Source organism: Arvicola amphibius, chromosome 11 (genome assembly GCF_903992535.2).
Source record: "Arvicola amphibius chromosome 11, mArvAmp1.2, whole genome shotgun sequence".
Classification (NCBI taxonomy): Eukaryota; Metazoa; Chordata; class Mammalia; order Rodentia; family Cricetidae; genus Arvicola; species Arvicola amphibius.
The window spans coordinates 114,676,430-114,697,788 of NC_052057.2; the positions used below are offsets into that span (position 1 = coordinate 114,676,430).

Here is a 21,359-nt window from a genome sequence, read left to right on the forward strand (position 1 = left end):
GTATAAACAGGCGTGTGCGCGCGCGCGCACACACCCACACCCACACACGTAGCATCCTGACAGTCTATGTCTCCAGAGAATGAATCCTCACATACATTGATAGCTACGTGCCTGGCACTTGAAATACAGGTCTGTTCTTCAGACGGTCTCAGCAGGCTCCACAAGGAAGGGCACCCAGGAGGGCTCTAACTTGAGAGAAGGGTCGTCTATTGCCCATGGGAGTTTTTGCCAAGATGTAGAGGCAATACCACAACAAGAGAAAAGTCACAAGGCCGGATGCATTTAGCAGGGAGGAAGGCACACTCACACAGTGGCCAAGCCCCTGGGTCACTGCACATGTGAGTTTTCCTGACTCTAACACTGCCTAAGCAGTTTCTGTTTCATAAGTTGCTGGATAAGATACTGCAGGCTGCCTGCACCTGGAGCTAAGCATGCAGCCTGGATTAACAAGGGAGTGTGGTTTCTCTCATTCACAGAAGCACCCTTATCAGGAGCTTGGCTCCACCTCCTGGTCCTATGAAGACTCCTTGAGTAGGAGTGTGCCTTCCCCACACAGTGCTGCAGTGAGGGACAGCAACACAGGCGACTTCAAGACACGCCTATGCCTCCCTGTAAACCCTTATAACTCCACCAAATTAAGACTTCATAAAAGTTTGTTATCAAATATAGGCTAATTTATAAATTGAGTGTCTCTTGAATGCTCTTAAAAATAAATGTTCAGTACTGTTAGGCAAAAAATTCTCAGTGGTACACAGTAAATATGCTTTATCAATTTGTACACTCTGACTGCAGTTCTTTCCTTCCTTAAAAAGATGTGTTTATTTTTATGTTATATGTGTAGTTATTTTGTCTGCATACATGTCTATGTAGCATGTGTGTGCACTGCCTGCAGAGGCCAGAAGAGGACAGCAGATCTCTAGAACCAGAGTTACAAATGTTTTTTAGTGCCATGTATATAACAAACCAGAGTGCTCTTAACCCCTGAGCCATTCCTCCATTTCTTTCCCTTCTAATATGATCGCTAAGCTTTTGCTATTAGAACTAAAGGCTGTGGATCACTTGGGTACCTTTGCAATAACTGCTAATAAACTTTGAAGTACTCAGTGTTACTTACCATATTTGATTAAAGATGTTAATAGAACCATAAAAGTCTTACTGCTCAAAAATCACTGCATTAATGTCCAATAATATATGAAAAAGTTTACTTACCCGTTCTATTTTATATGGCGCCACAATGTTGTGCTCTTTAATGAAGTACACCTGAGAAAGGCAAGTCAACATTGAAGGAACCAAATTGTCAGTGTGAAGAAGTACCCTAAAGATACTATGAATTCAGTGTCTACACTGTCACACAAGCTCCAGCTGGAAGGCTTTATGCATGGCTTGTCTTCAGCACACCCCCAGATTGTGAGGAGCTCCGGGCAGCCTGGTGCAGAGCAGCAGGGGTTCAGAACACCCTCAGGGTCTCCTGGCTCCTCTCTTGACCATCCCCAGGTTTCCAGGGCACCCAAATGAGGTCACACACTCTTACTGCCCAGTGCTTTTCTCATTTGCTCTTCTCTACAGCCTTACCATGCTTCAGAGGCCTCGTGACTGCCCTGCTCCCAGACCAGACCCCTCTGGGGTGTGCTCTGCTCTGACCCTTCGACCCTCACCTGCTCAACCCGACATCTCACAGTCACACTGCTCAGCCACTTTCTCTCTTTCTAACCACGCGGTCTTAAGGAGCACAGAGCACAGCAACATCCCCTAGTGTGCCCAGGACGCTTCTGTCCTGCTCTTCCTTTTCTTCATGACATTATCACTAACTGACACAGAGAGAGAGACTTCCCCCTCACCATCCATCTCCCCTACTGAACATATGGCTTAAAACTAGTATTTGTACACACACACACACACACACGCACATGCACATACACACACGCATACACACACACACGCACATACACACACGCACATACACACACACACATACACACACACATAACACACACACATAACACACACACAAACACACACACACACGCACACACACAAACATGTTATTCCAACAACCACTAAAATTGAAAGCAAAATTTTATACCAAAACCTTTTCTGAGACTTGGTCAAAATACTGACATACAAAGCTTAAAATAATCCTTGAAAGAGTAGCTTGCCCTGGGTGCCCCTTGATTTTGAATTGGTTTCATCTGAGATCTCCTAACACTACTAAAAGAGAAAGGATTCTGGGCTGTATTTCTAAAGCCAAGTTATTGAGCCTTTACTAAGATGAGCAGTTCTCTAAAGAAAATGTTATCATGATGTCATAAGAAGTACACCTGTGAGCACACAGGGCTAGGGATAGTAGCACGGCTCACCCACAAAGCACCAGATGGGCTGTACCTGTTTGCATGTGAGACATTAAATATGAAGTTGAAGATAGTTCCAATTTTTTAAAAATTGGAATTATAGGAGGCACTCACTCATCAGAGTGTCCACTCTGCCCACAGCTCCTGCACTCACCAGAGCATCCACTCTGCCCTCAGCTCCTGCACTCACTCACCAGAGTGTCCACTCTGCCCTCAGCTCCTGCACTCACCACAGAGTGTCCACTCTGCCCTCAGCTCCTGCACTCACCACAGAGTGTCCACTCTGCCCTCAGCTCCTGCACTCACCACAGAGTGTCCACTCTGCCCTCAGCTCCTGCACTCACCACAGAGTGTCCACTCTGCCCTCAGCTCCTGCACTCACTCACCAGAGTGTCCACTCTGCCCTCAGCTCCTGCACTCACTCACCACAGAGCGTCCACTCTGCCCACAGCTCCTGCACTCACTCACCACAGAGTGTCCACTCTGCCCGCAGCTCCTGCACTCACTAATCACAGAGCGCGTCCCTGGCCCTTGACAGTGCACACAACCAGAGAGCTGCAGGGAGTCCGGGCAACCCCGATAAACACATCCTGAGACGGATGAAGAATGTGAAGCCAAAACCAAAAGAACAGAGAAATCCCTCTGCTCTTACTTAATTTTTTTTAATCTACAAACTAATCAATGATACACCAGCATTAAAGCTGCATTTTAATTTGTCACGTGATGCAGATAGGGACTTGAGTACCACAGTGTGTGCATAAGTGAGGTCAGTGTGTATCTGGGATGAACTCTCCTGCCAGGAGAGACTGCGCTTCCGGAGCATTGCTGGGCTGTCACACAGAAGCCTGGGGTGGCTTTGGCGGCTTGGCACTGGCTTCCCACCTTTAGCAGGGGGAGGGCACAGAAAGAACTGCTACACTCAGTTTCTTCCCAGCTTCCCACTGACCCTGAGGACAAACTCAGTTCTCAGACTTAGTAAACCCGGAGGGTCCAGTGGGAGACTCTTATCCTTTAAAACGTTTACTTCTCAATGACTAAATTCTCAAGGCATTTAAACATCAATTTCCAAGTGTTCCCAGCTGAGATCTATATAAGTAAATAATTTCATCATGCAAAAGAAATCACACACACTCATGCACAGAAGTCTTCCTTCAAGTCTGGAGACAGACATACTAACATTTTTAGTAAACATGTTTACTAGATGCTCTCACCTGTCTGAAAATGAGTGAAATACCTGAAGATTTTGCCCTGGAATGCAGAAAAAAAATCATCAGACATGTAAAATTTTTGTTAAAGTAAAATTAAAAGTGAAAACAACGTACTTTGCAAGGTGTCTGTTGGCTCCATTTTCTCCATGTTTTCCTATTTTCAAACAGTCTCTCAAAGGAATCTGGATAAAATTGAGAGAGAATAGTATGAAGAGTGGCAAAGATGAAGCACACGTACACACACCATTAGGAATGCTTCTGCTTACACTGAAAACACCTTTACCTTAATGATGGGCTGGGATATTGCATCTGGTTCAAAAATCACTGATTTTGAACATATTTTTAAGGAGCCTCTGGTTTTCCTAGAAGCCAAAAAAAAAAAGATTATTTAGTGGACACCAGGGCAATCACAAAAGTTATTTATCTTAAGTAAATGTGGACGGCTAGGGTGTCAGCTAATAAAAGCCCGGCAACTGCAAGGGAGAACAGCCAATGGAGAGCAGCCATGTCTCTTCAGCTCCTCAGGGGCTGGGGAACCCGCACGGGCTGAGACTGTGGCTTCGTGTGTTAACTGCAGCCCCACGACCTCATTAATTATTATTATCATCATCAGAGTTTTCACAATTGCTCTCCAGAGAAACCGAAGCACAAAACCACTGACAACGCTAAATCTGTGCTGTTTCCAGCAAATTTCATTGTCTCTTCATCCTCTGAATATGGAAGAATTACCCAGAAAACAGCAATAAATTGGTACAATTAATTAAAGACTTTTTTGCTTTTTAAAATCATGGAAAAATTAAGTTTGAATTTTACATACAAAATACCATAAACAATAATTTTGAAGTATTCGTGGAAAAACTCCATTTTATGAAAATAAGCAGTTTTAAAGACTATGTTATGTGATGTGATATCCTTTAATCAGATAAGGGGCTGACCACTTCCTTAGCTTCCTAGGATAGTCATATGGCTTTACTGAATTTTGGAAAATAACATGTTCAAATATCTTAGAGGCTGTTCTTAATTTGGCTCAATATTCATCACCTTTACTTTCTCTTATCAATTGACTTTTATCAGTGATTAAACCAAGACAACAGCTTACTATGAAGTCAGACACGTGTAAGGAAAAAGTGACTGTACTTATTAAAAATTATTTTCCAAGAAGCACATTTATATACAAGTATAATTTGTATGATTTCACATTCTTTTTCTCCCATTTTTTATGAATATGTCTATGTGTGTTCACGCCTGCTGATGTGGGATGTCCTTCTGCATATGTGTGGCTTTATTGGTTGATGAATAAAGCTGTTTTGGCCAATGGCTTAACAGAGTAAAGCCAGACAGGAAATCCAAACATCTATCTATCTATCTATCTATCTATCTATCTATCTATCTATCTATCTATCTATCTATCTATCTATCGATATCTATATATCTATATATCTATCTATATCTATATCTATCTATATTTATCTATATATATATATATATATATAGAGAGAGAGAGAGAGGGGAGAGAGAGAGAAGGCGGAATCAAGGAGATGCCATGTAGCTGCCAAAATAGACAGATGCCAGAACCTTACCCAGTAAGCCACAGCCTTGTGATAATACACAGATTTTTGAAATGTTAATTTAAGATGTAAGAGCTAGCCAATAAAAAGCCTGAGCTAATAGGCCAAACAGTGTTGTAATTAATATAGTGTCTGTGTGATTATTCAAGTCTGGGTGGCTGGGAAATGAATGAGCAGCCTTTGCTTACAGATTGCATGTGTGCAGCAGACACCTGTGTGGTGAACATCCATATACACCTGTGCACAAGCATGTGCAGGCCATGGGTGATGCTAGAATCATCTTCCATGGCTACTGCACCTTATCTTTTGCGGCAGGATTTCCCAGTCACACCCAGAGCTCATGGAAATGGCTGGTTTCCCTAGCCAACTTGCTCTGGGAAAGTCCTGAGGCTGGAATTACAAGGGTGGGGGGACGGACACGGGACGGGACGGGAACAGGGATGGGGAGGAAGCACTGTAGTCCTCATGAGTACACAAAGAGCGCTTTAACCACCAAGTCATCTTCCTAGCCCTTGTTTGGTATCTGGGTGAAGTTTCTTACCTTGTCCACCCAGGGTTCTTGGGCTACCCTGCTCTTAACTGAGGTGACTGCAGCTGACCCTGTATATCTAAGGTTCTGTCTCCATAATTAACCAATTCAGATTAGTTTTTAATTTTAGAAAGTTCCAAAAATAAAACTAGGATTTGCTATGCATCAAGCGCTGTGCTGAATGGAAAGGGACGAAGTGCTATGCAGATGCCGTGTTCAGAACTGGACATAGTCACAGACGTGTTACGTAAACAGGAAGATGCCTGGAGGGTGCATCCTAATACTACACCACTTTCTGTAAGGGACTTGAATTATTCAAGGACTTGGGTATCTCTGAGAATCTAAGGAGAAAAACAATCTGTGAGTCTATGTCTCTATATAACTTAGAAATCCAAAGTGTCAAAAACAACAACAACAAAAAACCTCACACTGAGATATACTTGATGGCTCCTTGGCCTGAAAAGGGAGGGAGGGAGGGTATGGGGGGAAGGGAAGGGGAGGGAAGGGGGAGGAAGAGGGGAAGAGATGGAAATTTTTTAAATAAAAAAAAAAAAGAAAAGTTGAGAATGGCCTCCCAGTCCCAGAGGAAACTCTCCTCTTTGTGGGAGGAAGTGATTGCTGGAGCTTTCTGGTCATCATTACTATTCAATACATGCACCCACTGTACGGAAGGTCAGAATTCAGTTAGCAACTCTCCCTTCTCAAAGGGTTTTGAAAATGTACGTTTTTTCATCATGCTAATTGCATTTACTTTTAATATCCAAACTTACCAACAGTTACATTTTTTTTAATAGAATGAGACTTCTACGTGTAAGCACCTAGAAGAGAAAGTGCCCATTGCCCATCACCTAACTTTAGCACCGGTCATTTTTGCTTCCATTGCTTCTTATACAAGCCCCTCCTAAACCCAGCTGGTCCACGTGAGGAGCTCTGAAGAAGCACTCATTAATAAGGGTTCTATCATTATCACACTTAAACAACTCCTAAAGTTCTCCAAGTATACTGTGTTCAAAACTTCCCATTTCATAAATGTATTTTCACAGTTTGTTTACTCAAATCAAAATCCAAAGAGTCCACATAACACCTGATTTATATAATGTACTCCTCATACTTGCTAATCTACAATTATTTCCCCACATAATGACTTTATTGTTCCTTTTCCAATACTTGGCTAGAACTCATGTTCTCTTGGGCATTATGGACAAAAGCCTCCCACTGACAACAGCCTGACCTCCCAGCCCATAAATGTCGTTTACTGCATCTGTGTGACAAACACCCCTCTACCGCGTCCTCCTTTATACCAACCATGTATTATGTCAGATTCTCTGGCATCCTCTGACAGTACCTCAGGGGAGGCAGGGAGCGCTCACACCAGCGGGAACCACGGGGGACTGAAGGTGGTATCAGTCTTCACGTGCCCATTACAAACCTCAGTAACCTCTCACCTGAGAGCTTTAGCAGCCCTTGAAGATTACAACACACATATAATTATGGTGAGTAGTCTCTATGAAGAGCCAGACATATGTGTCTTTACAGATCATGCACTCTCTGTCACAACTGTCACAGGGTGATCAAACAAGGGGCACAGATGGTGGTGGCTGCTCCCAAACAAGTGGCCATACCAGGAAAGCAGGCGGCCACTCAAAGGGTCCAAAGGCTGTGTAGTTGCTGACCCTGTATACAGAGCCATTGCTCCATCATGGGTTTAAATTCTGTTACTCCATTATATATACACAAGCTAGAGTTTTCCAACTAAGAATTACTCCACATGAATCAGCTCTTTAGTGGCACTGAAACACAACCTGTACAAAATTTCACAAAAATTCGAAGACAAATTATGCTTTGATTTGTAGCTTTCAAAAAAAAATCGAACCAAGCAGCTGGATCTGTTTTCAAAGGAGCAGGTAGTTACGGGGGAAGCAGATTTTGCCCCGGTTCACACTGCATTATTTATTACTTCATCTTCACTGCTCCATGGCTTCCGATCACGACTTCACTGCATCATCCTGCAGTGACCAGGAGCAGGGAGCACTGTGTGACAAGGAACACGGGGACAAAGCAATGACCAGAGGGAGTCCTGCTTGGCAGCCTCAGAGGAGCCGGAACCCCACAAGGCATGTCACCATCTCGTTACCTAACCACAGAGAGGGAAGAGGGACGCCTACGCAGTCCTGAGTAGACTTTGAGAGCCCACTAGTGCCCAGCGCTGTGCGCGCTCACTCACCTCTCCTCGTGGCTGTCCTGGCTCTGGACGTGGAAAGCCGTGTGCTGCTCGAAGTAGTACTCCTCCAAATTGAGCAGCAGCAAGGAGAACCTGAACGGGGAAAAGACGGCTTTGTGTTGCATCTTGTCTACAGAGGTGTTTAACATGCCTGTACCACACCCTGGGCGGCCCTCTGGGAAGCCCACACTTCTCTCTCCCGTGCTCCAAATGGAATCCTTCCCAGCACAGATGCACTGTCCGCACACACACAACAGTATCAAACTGTGGGAAATTAAGTTTATGACAACCTTGCTCTCCTCCCCACAGGAATGTTCATGTCAGTGTCCCCTGATGGTGCACGCCAGGCTTCTCTGCCCCTACCCTGCCATAACCCTGAGACCCACACTGACTTCAGTTCTTGTGACTCCCTCAAGCCAATGAGCTCTGTCTAGAGACAAGTGCACAGAGGGCTACAACCAACCTAATGTTTAAGACCATGCATGTTTAATAACTAAAACAAATATATTGAGTTGTACACTTCCTTCAGTTTGAATTGCTTTGTACTTTAAAAGTACAATGGCAGAAATACAGTGGTGAGGTGACGTGGGTAAAGGGGATTGCTGCTCAAGCCTGACGGCCTGAGAATCCCTGGAACCCTGGAGGAAGGAAAGGACTGACTTGACTCCCCAGAGACCCCCACACGTGCACCACGGAAAGTGCATGTGCACGACTAAAAAAATAAAATAACTTAGTTGAACTGCCATAGAAATAAGTAAGGCAAAAACATGCAAAGAAGCATGTGTGTGGCTGCAGGGTAGGGCGGGGCACTGACAGCAACTGGAGTCAAGGAAAAAGCTTTCAGATACTCTGCAGTTCTTGAGGAAGATACCTAGATTAAGTGTGGATAACACAGAACATTGCTTATTTTACTTCCTATTGGAACCTAAGATGTGGATAAAATATTTTTAAATGACAAAACCCAAAGACAACAGCAAACTAGAGAGAGATCAAAGCAAGGAAGAGATGTGAGCCAGTTTGTGGGGGGGCAGCAGGCAGATGGGAATTAGCTGCACACAGAACTCAGAGTGTGGATGCTCCCCGAGACGGTACCACTCATCCAAACACCAATGCAAGCACAGGACATTACCCGGTGTCAGCCACCGACATCAGTCCCAGATGAGTAGCCTCTAACGTGACAGAGCAAGACCCAAGGAATACACAGGAAAGCACAGGAATACAAACTGAAAAGAGCGGGGACAGCGTAGGGTCAGAAAAAAAGGTAAAAGACTAATGACCCGAATAAAGACAGAACATGACAGAGTAACACCCAAACAAGCAAGAATACACTAGAAGGACTGAGACAACACAAGGAACAGAAGGTCAAAACACTAACAAAACACTCATTGAGAGACACGAGACAGTGTCATTCAAAAAACAAGCTGGCCCAAAAGACTGACTCATGAGATTAAAATTAATGACTACAGGAACTAGTTTACCATCTAAGTTTCATTGACCTGTCCTCCATTTGAAAAATTCCTGAACAAGAATTAGTCATAAATTAGGTTTAGTGTCCAGTATATTAAAAAAAAAATTAGCCATAAGCTGAATTTCCAGCACAAGTGCCCAGGCTCGGAGGAAGGGGCATTCCTTTGATGTGTCAGATGATGTCCAGGAAGGTACCAATCAGGAATTTACAGACTTGTTACCCCCTTAAATTTTGGCTGCAACCAAATGAGCTGGGGTGCAGTCCTTCCTCTGTCCCCTGCTGTCCCCTCTGCTCCCACAGGAAGGGGAAAACAGACGTGTTCTTCAACAAGACACATGCAGGATTTTACAGCTAGGAAACACAGACCACCTTCCAGGACAGCTGTTCTTCTATACGGTAAGTGAGACAGATGCCGACCCTTTTCAGCACTAATCTATCATAAATTAATAGTGGTTTCCTTCGTTTCGCAATACTTGTATTTTAAGAGAAACGTAAACTACAGAGAAGGAACCTGAGCAAACCACACTCCCTAACAGTAACAGTTTAAGGAGCTGTTTGCTTGGTTTTGGGTTTGTTTGTTTGTTTGTTTGTTTGTTTTCTGTTTTGAGACAGAGTTTCTTTGTAGCTTTGGAGCCTGTCCTGGAACTCCCTCTGTTGACCAGGCTGGCCTCTAACTCCCAGAGATCCTTCCACCTCTGCCTCTTGAGTGCTAGGATTAAAGGCGTGCGCCACCACCTCCTAGGCAGGAGCTGTTTGTTTTGTTTGCACTGAAGTGTTTGCTGGTATTTGATTTAAATATTTTCTATGTGAAAATTATTTCAATTAATTTCAACAATAATTTCCAAACAATATTCTATGGGGTTAAAAAAAATCTAATGTTTTAAAAACTTTAAAGTCAGGGCTGGAAAGGTGGCTCCAAGGTTAAGAGCACGGGCTACTCTTCCAGAGGACCCAGGTTCAGTTCCCAGCACCCACATGGCAGTTCACAACTGCCTGTAACTCCAGTTCCAGGCGATCTGACATCTTCATACAGACATACATGTAGGCAAAACACCAATGCACATGAAAATAATTTTAGAAAACTTTAAAGTCACTCTTTTGCGGTGCCTTTTGCGCTCTCACGCATTAATATCACAGTTAACATTAATTACTTCTTTAGACTTGTGTTCATGGTTCCATAGTCTTAGTGTAACCCACCTTATAGAGTATGTACTCCTAGATACATCTCTCCATTAGTAAATCATTCATACTAAACATACGCTATTGTAACCTTAAGTCACTATATATTCAAAGTACATGGATATGCTTAACGCCTGGCCCACTGCTCTACTCCAGACAGTGAGAGGAGTAATTTCTGAAAAGAAACTTCTGAACAAGAATTAGTCATAGATTAGGTATAGTCCACAGTCACTCCACAACTATTCCCAAGAGTGGGTCCACAGTGTGTACTGGTCAGGCCTGGACCTAGGTTACACACGTAAATCTGTTGGCACCTGGGTGGCGCTGTGCACGCCACAGGAAAGCCCACTGTGCAGGATGTGTCTCTCAGATAAGTGTGACACCACTAGAAGACTGGCTGAACAAACTAGTTAGCCCTTGGAATCTGAAGTAAGAAAGAGATTGAGAAAACAGGCACACAAACAAGCAAGATTATAGTCTGGTGACGCCACAGCTGCAAACACCCACCTCCACCCCCAAACCCCACTTAAGCAGAGTCTGAAGAGAGTTGCAGGGGCGGGGTGGAAAGAGCAAAACCTGCCCTTGTCCATCATGACAGCCACGATCCTCAAAGGCAGGCTCATCATAGACAGAATAACAAACTCATGTAAATCTCTGCATGACAGGAGAGCCCAATGGCCCCAATGGCCTGGGGAAAACTGCATCCCTTCTCTGCTTAAGTCCCTGGGTCACAAAGCAGACAGCTGTATGGAAAAGTGAACGACAGAAGGTGCTAGATTGGAGAGTTGCTCAACAACAGTCTGCTGAGTCCTCTTGGCTTCTGAGTACAGTCAGAAGCCCTCACAGTGAAGGGCTTCAAGAGAGGAAGAGAAATTGACCTCTAGTTTTTGTGGTTGGTTAAGGCAGAGGTTCTCTGGGTTCTGTGGGACAGTTGGGGGAGGAGTTCATGGCTCACTTCAGGGGAGAAGGGGGGCAGGAGCAGGAGGTCAGAGACCTTACTCCTGAGACCTTTTCAGCTCTCTAGTTCAAAGTACTCCGCAGGCCAGGACCATACTCTGGAGGGTTCTTTCAGACTCTCAACAGTCACTTACATTAGAGGCCACCTAACTACATGAACATCAATCTCCCCATGTTAATTATGTTCACATATAAAATGTTAAAACCAAACAACGAAACAAACACTTCATCCTCTGGCCAAGTGAAGGGGACTAAACTCTGCTTCATTTTCTACTTTCCAATCAGAATCGGGAGCAGAGCAGGACTTCACTGTAATTCATGCTGGAGATGGTGGCAACTTCCTCCTTCTGTGGTCTCCGAACCTTCTGTCCCACCAGCTCTCACACCAGCTAGTATGCGCATGCTCCTTCAGCAACTCTGACTTCCCAGGTCACTAGACAACCGCAACCTTGCACAGGAGCTTGCCTGGCATTTTTATGCCAACAGACACCTGTGTGCCCTGCATCTTCACACAGCTCGTGACATTCTCTTCTGGACGAAGGCCATTGTCATGAGGGGAATGCACAAAAAGCGTCACTTTCTCAGGTCCTGTGGCCCTGCCCAGTAGCTACATATGTCCTCATTTCAAACACAACTTCAGAAATTTTGTTTTGTTCTCTTAACCTACAGCATTTTTCAAAGCTTCCGTTCAAGGGAGGCTCCAATTTTCTTGAAGCCAGTTATAGCTTCTGGACTCAGATCTGGAGAACAACGTGGAGAAACACTGCTAAACAACCATCTGTGTTTGCTTGCCCTGCCTTCTGCAACTGCACAGGAAAGGCAATTTGGAAAAGAAATCTAAATTATATTTTTGATGGTAGTATTTACTTCTTGTGTGAAAATGTTTTCCAGAACAGCCCAGTAATAATGACTATATTTTTTACTTGAAAGCTTTGAAACTGCTTTCTTTTAAAAATCTTGGCTTTGGGTAAGGCTGCAGCCTCAATCCCTTTGGCTCTTTCTGAGTTTCTTTACTGGACTTGGTTCATGAATGTCTCTTTAATGTTCAGAATCAAGTAAACGTCCCAAGCTCTCTGCATCAGGATAAATGAAAACTTTAAGAAGGGAAGTGGGGATCTGTAATTAGCTCAACTACACTTCTCTGTTGGCATTTGTCACTGTTGCCACTTCCTGTTTTCTACACCAGGTACGCATCTGTCACTTTTTCCCCCGTCCCCTGAGGGGGACCTACAATGAATGAAAGCAAGTGTGTTATCTCTGTTCCTCTTTCCTAAAGGTCCTCAATGAGGGCCCTACCTACTCTGGTCCTGAATTCCACAAACCGATAGGAATTTTGCATCTTCTTGGCATTCACAAGTCTCTAGCAGGTTGACACTTCTGCATAAATCTGCAGCTCCTCAACACTGGATTCTGATCTCAAGTCCCACCTAAACACATTAATGCTTGTAGTAGTTTGCTTCCTTTGCTGTGACAGACACCATGACCTATACCAATTTAGGAAGGAAAGTCCTTATTTCCACTTATAGGTTACAGTTCATCATCCAGAGCAGTGGTTCTCAACCTGGGAGTCGAATGACCCTTTCCCAGGGGTAGCCTAAGACCATCAGAAAACACAAATATTTATATTACAGTTCTTAACTATAGCAAAATTGCAGTTATGAAGTAGCAATGAAATTAATTTCATGGTTGGAGGACACAGCATGAGGAACTGTATTAAAAGGCCACAGAGTTAGGAAGGTTGAGGACCCCTGCTGTAAAGACACCAAGGTAGAAACTCAAGGCAGTAACCTGGAGGCAGGACCTGAAGAACCCTCTGAGAGGAACACTGCTTGCTGGCTTGCTTCCAGGTTCATGTAAAACTACCCAGAACCACCTGCTCAGGAGAGCACCTCCCACAATGTGTAGGACCTCCTCCATCAATTAGCAATCAAGAAAATACCCCCACAGACAGCTCACGGGCCCATCTGAGGGAGGGAATTCCTCACCTGAGGTCCCCTCTTCCCAGGTGTCTGGTTAGTATCAAGTTAGCCATAGTCTGCAAATTTGCATAGAACTATCTGAGTGATAAAGTCTGTCTAGTTCCTGTACCCATTGGTTCATGTACATTACTGGTCCTTAACCTCTGCAGGTGTGGTTCCCTAGCAAAACCAATTTCACTATGTCAGCTGACTTCTGTAGCCTGTCCCCGCCACAGCATGTCTAAGCCTCCAACACTTAGCCCAGCTCTAAGAAACAATACTCTCTTCTCAGTCCATGAGATCATTACTTCTGGACCCAGCTCAGCCACCAAAATCCTTTCTGTTGGCACTACCCATAAAGCCTGGAGCTTCTAATTCCAAGTCTCCATGGTCTACAGTGATGAAGGCAGAAACATGACAGATGCTCTTAAAAGTCCTTCCGCTCCCTCACTCATCACAGCCCAATGGGCGGGTGAGCAGCTCAGTGGTGAGGTGCTGACCCACCACATTCAGGCCCTTGATGGAATCTGCAGTCCGCACACAAAGCCATGGCCCAGGGAGCCATGGTGACCTGAGAGAGGCAAAGGAGTCGTTGGAAAGCAGCAGCAAAAGGACAGAAGAAAGCAGGGAGGCATCGCTGACATTCTCTTGAGTTCTCTGACTTGCAAGTGCACACAATCACCTAGGAGGCTGTGAAAACGAGCTTCTGATGTGGACCCGGGATGAGCTCCAGGCATGCTCACGCCGCTGAGCCGCAGGGTGCAGTGAGACTAAGATTTCAGGATCATATAAACTAGGCTTCCTTCTGTCACGCCAGAATCATCTTAAACTTCAAGAACTTAACAGTAAGTGCTACCCAGCTGTTCACATGCCTTGTACTGAAAACAAGATCAGTAAGTCACCGTGGACAAAGGCTGAACTTGGCCCAAGAACTCAGTGCTAGGGCTAGTTTGCACTCAGTCATGGTGTGTTAAGTTTTGTCTTGTGACGCGCAGTTTCACAGATGCCAGTCTGTCCTGGCAGGAAGGCGGCGGCAGCGGCGGCTGCAGCGGCGGCGGCAGCAGCTAACGTAAATGTTTCAGGACACAGAGAGAGCTGCCCGTGCTAACAGGCTCCTTCCTTTTTCCTCATCCATCTGGATGTTTCTTGTCCTCTGTTAATCTTCTCCGGAAATGTTTTCAGACACACTTAGAGGTGTGTCCACAGGTGCTTCCCAATGCAACCAAAGTGACAAAATTAGCCATCACACATGACCAAGCTATGCGATCTTGTCAAATCATTTACTTAATTACTTAAGTTCAACTATAAGATGTAGTGGAAACATTGAATAGACAACCTTGGAAAACAGACCAAAAAAAAAAAAAAAATCTGAGTGTAAAGAAACCAGCTTGGCTACCTAGTGGCAGCAACCACCACAGAGAGGAGACCTCCTTAGCTTTCAGAGAGGACATTCTGCTTATCAACAACAGTTCAGTAGCAGCGGTACTGGCTGGTTGTAGATGAAAAGGTGGTACCCTGTGAAGTTGCCCGGAATCTGGCTACAGAAATTTGCATTTAAGGTCATCAATCCTGGTTGTCCACAGCTCCCAAATGATGCCAGGGAACATGGTCATGTTTCCTCACTCTGGACAGGGTTACCACAAATCCTACCAGATCTTACAGATTTAGTAGTTCTCAGTCAAGCCAGTGGGGGAGGACAACCCTAGGCCACAAATGCTGGGCTGCCCAAGAGTAAGGAGTGGGACCTACTATGTTTTGCCAACTGATCATTCTACAGGCGTCAAGTTTCTCCCTAACTCAAGTGGCAAAATTGGGTAGCTGAGGGCTGTCCAGAAGAACACACCTGCGACCAAACCATCTCTCTGCTAGTGATATCACTTACAGCAAATTCTGGCCTATCCTTTGGTCATCTGCCTTTGTTTAGAGTCTTCTAATGCTACAGGAATGATACATCCAGCAAGACTATTCTCAAAGCAAGGGCAAACTAAGGATATGTTTAGACATGCAAAACAAAGGCAGTTTACTATCATCAGATGCCGCTCAGGGGAACTTTTACAGAATATTATTGAGAAAGAAAATTTCCATAAGGAAGACGAGACAAGCAAGAAGGAAAACTCAAAGACTTTAGCAAACATGCACATAAAACCACACAATTATTAACCAGGCAATCATAATGCCAAATGTGTATATTTAACCGGACAACAGTGGACTATAATTAAGTATGGGACAGCAGGAATAATTATTCCAGGGCCTGCACATTGATAGAGGGGAAGTTAAAGTGAATGATTAGCTTCAGATAGTAAATTAAATGTTAGAATTTCAAGCATAAGCACCAAAGCAAAGATAAAATTAGGATACAGTGCCCCATCCTCTGCACGAACATTGAAGACAGCATAAGGACTTCACTTAATCCAAAGGAAAGGGGGCTGGGGGAGGAGAGGAAGTCACAGGATGCAGTAAGATAGCAGAAATAAAATCTGTAATAATAATAAACAATCTGTTTCTTAAGACTAAGATTCAAAAGGAACTACTGAAAAATTCAACAAGAAGGACCACCAAACAAGAAGTGCAGGGCAGTGTTTGCCGCCAAGCCTGACACCCCGAGTTTGATATCTTAGGCCCACATGGTGGAAGCAGAGAGCTGACTCCTGCAACCTTCACAGACAAGCCCACACACATACACACATGCACAAAATAAACGCATAAAATGTAATGTTTTTAAGACTAAAGTTAGATAATATACCATTTTATAAGAAACACACAAAACACAAGGTTATAGAAAAATAAAGAATGGAGAATTTTGTATAATGAAAATCACCTGATACAGCTGTATGACTATCAGACAAAATAAAAAAAACCTACTAGAAACAGTGAGGTTATTATATGTTCCTAAAAAAGTCACTTCAGGAAAAAGAAAACAGTTCAAAGTTTCTCATAAAACACAAACTGACAGTAACAGGACTGGGTAAAACATTCGTCTACCATCTGCAAGTCCCTCACTATATTAAACCCCCAGTATTCCCAGTGCTGAGGAAAAACAGGATAAGTAAATAATAATAATAATAATAATAAATTGAAAGAAATAAAAGATAATTTTCAAAATCTTTCTGAGTTAAAAACGTTAGGACAATTCTAAATATCTGATGTTAAAATTGAGACCACAGTGGTATTTAGAAGTTATGCCAATGACAGAACTTGGAGGTAAAGCGTTTACCTACCATGCACGAGGCCCTGAGTTGGATCACCAGTACATCAGCAATAACAAGAAAGGAAAATGGCACTGCACCATGGTTAATACACCATTAGGTATGATGCATGCTTGTACCACAGCACTTGGGAGGTGTGGGCAAAGGGTCAGGTGTCCAGGATCAGCCTTGACAAAAATACCTCTTGCCAGGGTAGAGGCATGGGAATTTAGGAATATAATAAAGAATATGAAGACGCGAATGAAAATAATAAAACGAAGAAACATAAAGGATAGTATCGGGAGGGAATTCCATGAGTACTGAAAATTCACCCAAATTTCCAATTGCTTTAAATACCCCTGACCCCAAAAGGTAGGAGTAAGACAAAAACTGCATTAACATGATACAAGGAAATGAACAGGTCTCAGGCTACAGCCACAGTTAAATATTCTGTTGCTAGAACAAAACAAGTCACACTCACACCCTACACCAAAACATTATATATATATATATATATATATATATATATATATATATATATATATATATATATATATACATACACACACACATAGGCAAACCACTCCCTGGGTGGAATCCAATGTTATCTCCATAAAGGAACTGGACCCTTGGTAGAAACAGATCTACTTCTCTATTCCTGAAATGTAAGGTCTGAACATTAGCCACACCTATTGACAACAGCCTTGAGAAAACTCTCTGCTTTAAATCTAGGTGGGACCTTGGTTTGAGGTAGAAACATGGTAACCTTGGAAGAAAAGAGGTGAAGTCCAATTCTCCGACCTCTGATCGAGATCGGGCCTCCACAGTCAAGAATTTAAGTCTAGCCTGGACTACAGGTATTTTATACTCTCATAAAATAAAAAAGGATGGGGTGGTGGGGAAATCAGGGAGGAAGAGAAATTACAATTAAGTACTGAATCCTGACTGACCCACTCCTATTAATATCATACTTAAGATATAACTGATGCAAACCATACAGCAAAAGAACTCAAATTCCATCTATGGATAGAGTCTTGTTTTGGAATATGTTAATTTGAGACAATAATGGAATAAGGAGATAGGCTACTAAGCATTTTTGATGAAGCCAATATAAATTCCAAGTTAACCAAAATATTTGCAACACTTGTTTTCTCTCTAGCTGATTTATGTGTGAAAAACCGAGTCCATCTTTTAAAGGTACAATGTCTCGTGATCATTAGAGTCCTGTTGACTGAGTGCTGAATCTGCAGTTTATCTCCTTTTCCAGTCCCTGGCATAACCTACAAAAGGGAAATAAGAGACTGGCACGCTCCACACTAGAAACGGAAGATTATAAAATAACACAGAATTTTGAAAAACTATTTTTAAAAGATGCTAATATATATTTGATAAACAAATATATTTGATAAACAAATATATTAAGTAAGAAAATTAATACCAACATAGCCAAGGAATTACACATCCACGGGCTCTCTAAAGCCAAGCGTAAGTCTCTGGAACTCCTGGAGAACTATTCATGTAACACACAGGCATACAACAGGAAACAGAGTCACTGACGTGTCAGCCTGACTTGACAGCCTACGAACGGCTGTTCCTTCTCTCACACCACAGAAATCAAATGACAGCTTTCACTGTGAAGACATGGGTCTCAACTTCTACATAAGTAAGACAAAAATAGTTGTGAAGACAAAATTTAAATAGTTTTCATAAATAGAACAAGCGGCAGTTCGTAGAATATCATTTGCTTGACCACTTCTACCACACTCAACCATTTCAAAGAATGTGTGTTAACTTGTCTCTTTACCTTTAGATTTGCCTTCATCAGCATCTAATCATGATATTTAAAAATACCTAGTAAAATGAATATGGCCCGACATGATCATAGAAATACAAAAGCACTTCATTTGATCAGACAGAACGAATCATTTATTTGCTTTCTGGTCCTGAAAACTGCTAAAGCATTTTTTTTTTTCCATGAACTTCAGCAAACAGCAACAGTGTGTGGTTATTCAAATCAGAAGTCTCAGGGCAGGGCTGTGTGGTTTAGCAAGTAGCAAGCATGTAGATTCCAGTTAAAGTTGAATTTTAGATAAACAACAGACTTAGTCTGTCCTAAGTTTTTAGTATAATCATATCCCCAAATCTACATAGGACATATGCCAAAAATTATCTGAAATTAATATTTAACTGAGTGCCTCATATTGTGCCTAACAATCCCGGTTGGGCTTCTTTCTCCAGCCCTCTTAAAGGCCAGATGCACTACCACCAGCAGTCACCTCGATCCCACTGAACAGCCAGAATACATATCTACTTTGCTGCATTCTTTCTTGTCCTCACTGATCGAAACCACTGGCACGGAATCTCTCAAACAAGCTCTGATTTACTTTTGTAGAAAATACAACCTATTCTAAGTGGAGCTGAATCAGCAATCAGAGACACATACAAAGCTAACTTCAGCTTCTCTTTCTCTGGGGTCAATGTTTGGGAACTGTAGAAATCTAAAATCCCTAACTCAGTATGACTGGAGCCAAGGAGTGTACAGTGCAGAGGGAGGCCTCTGGTTATCTCTAAAGCTGGCCTCAAGCTCCTCCGAGATATCTGGAACCAATGGCTTTTAGCATCTTGTCCATTTGTCCTTAATGTTGCCAGTGATAGATAAGCCACAAAACACGCGTGCAGAAGTGTTAAATTTGGGTCTCGGCAAGGTTGCTTTACCAAGCTGACAGTCTTTTTGGATGATTTGTAAAGAATCTCCTTAATTTAAGTTCAAATCTCACAGTCGGAGATGCTTCCCTAATTAAAATAGATATCTATGAATAACACCCAAGACTGCAAAGTCATTAGGCGGAGAGAAAAAACTTGGGGTGATCAGGAAGTAGAATTCAACTGTCCATGCTGATTGTGGGGGACAGTTGATGCTGATAACTGACAAATGCTTAGGCTAGGAGAACTCTTTTAGCCTGGAGGACCGCGGGCTTAACATGTAAACAAAACAGCCAATGCTGGAAATATCAAGGCCAGCAGGTTCCCCTACCAGGCTAAATCGATCAAAGTAAAAGTGAGAATCTAAAATTTAGATAAAACAGAACAAAACGCCCCTCCCCGGTTTCCCTGTTCATCACCGAGGTCACAGGATTGTTAAAGATGACTAGAGCGTGACAACAGTTCAAGCCTTTAAAAGGTTCCTGTGAAGACTCGTCGACGCAATACAGAGAGCGCCAACAAGTCTTAACAAGTCCTTGGTGCCAGACAAAGAAATCCCACGTAAACTCAGGTGGGAAATGCACTTTCGGAACGCACCCCATGGCCAGCCCGACATGACAGATGAAAAGAGGGGTGTCTGGGTGAAGGAAGCCGGCGGGTGAAGTAACAGCTACAGGTGAAGACTGGGCAAATCCACCCAGAATTAAAAGCTGCACCTGCGTCTCCAGGGATAAACCAGCTTTGCTGGCTCCGCCGAGCGACAACGTTGACAGCCGACCGCAGCTCCCACCAACAAACCCCGTGCTTGCAAAAATAAATAAATAAAAACCCCAAACGGTGTAGCCCGCATTCCTGGTGGAAGCACAGCCGGATTAGCAGCCGGCGTGTGGGTCGCCAAACCGCCCTGGGAAGGACACGCGAGGCGGAAGTGCGGTTTCCTAGCCGGGGACGGGATCTGAGAGAGGCCGTAGCTCTTCCCCGAGTCCTTCCTGGGCCGCGTGTGACCGCGACCGGGCCGCCGCACGCGCTTCTCCCACGGCCGCCCGCGCAGGCCGGCTGCGGGCCCGGGGCGCTCGGCCCCACGAGGCGCGTCCCCAGGTCCCCGGGCCCACTCGCGGCTCCGGGCCCCGGGAGGCGGCCGCGGCCTGCGGGCGAGCGCTTGCTACCGCCCGGCCACCCCTGCAGCCGGCCTCCCGGCCCCGCTCACCTCTCCTTGGAGGAGTAGAGCTGCAGCTGCTGCTCGCGCTGCCTCTTCCGGGTGAACGCCATGGAGGCCCGGGCGCGCAGGCCGCCGAGCGTCCGAGCAGGTCCCGAGCGGCGCCGCCGGGCGGCCGAGAACCCCACGCTGCCAGCGCCCCCAGGGCCCCGCGGCGTCCCGACCGCGCTCAGCGCAGCATCCTGGCGTGGGGACTCGGGCGACGCGGTGACTCAGGCCCGGAGGAGGGGCGCGCGCTGACCTGGGGCCGCAGGAGCCGCGTCCTAGCCTGTCCCGACCAACCTCTGCAGACCGCACACGTGAGAGCCTGCCCGGAGCATCTCCCACCCCGCCCCCAGGGGTGTGAGCGGAAAGGCTCGTTTGTCATGCCCAGCTGTTCTAAATTCAGTGGTGGGACTCGGCAAGGGTTCTTCACCTGGTCCCACCCCTGATTTAGGAAAAAGCAACACCAGCGCACAAGTCCCAGACCACCTAAGCAGAGAATCGAGACTAAGTGAATATTTGGACTTAGGGATAGTGCGGTAGTCCCCAAGCGTCATGGTATCATCGCGATCTGCAGAATCCAGAGTTCCCACAAAGTGTGTTCCTGAGGAGTTAAAGCAGTCTGCAGCACCGAGGAGAGAGATGTGGGAGAGAGATGGGGTAGTAGTTGTTATTGACTCAGAGCAATTTGCAGGCGGCAATATAGGAGAATCTAACAAGACACAAATGGTGGTTGTGACTTTGACCCAGGAGGGACACACAACCAGCATTCTTCAAAGCCGTCAGTAGCATTGGTCAATAGCGGATAGGCAGAGGTTAAGGTCTGAAACAAAAGAT

The 21,359-nt window shown here is 44.5% G+C and overlaps 1 protein-coding gene across 1 annotated transcript in view; it reads right to left on the reverse strand.

The window, feature by feature from the left end:
* Nsmaf (neutral sphingomyelinase activation associated factor) overlaps positions 1-20,813 on the reverse strand; it is a 56,186-nt gene extending 35,373 nt beyond the window's left edge. The window contains exons 1-6 of the mRNA XM_038347157.1: positions 20,532-20,813; positions 7,878-7,967; positions 3,840-3,918; positions 3,671-3,738; positions 3,560-3,596; positions 1,210-1,260 (exon numbers count right to left, since the gene is read on the reverse strand). Coding sequence (XP_038203085.1) covers positions 1,210-1,260; positions 3,560-3,596; positions 3,671-3,738; positions 3,840-3,918; positions 7,878-7,967; positions 20,532-20,593 — 387 coding nt within the window. The 5' untranslated portion in view covers positions 20,594-20,813. The remainder of the gene's footprint in view (positions 1-1,209; positions 1,261-3,559; positions 3,597-3,670; positions 3,739-3,839; positions 3,919-7,877; positions 7,968-20,531) is intronic.
* Between the last annotated feature and the right edge of the window lie 546 nt (positions 20,814-21,359).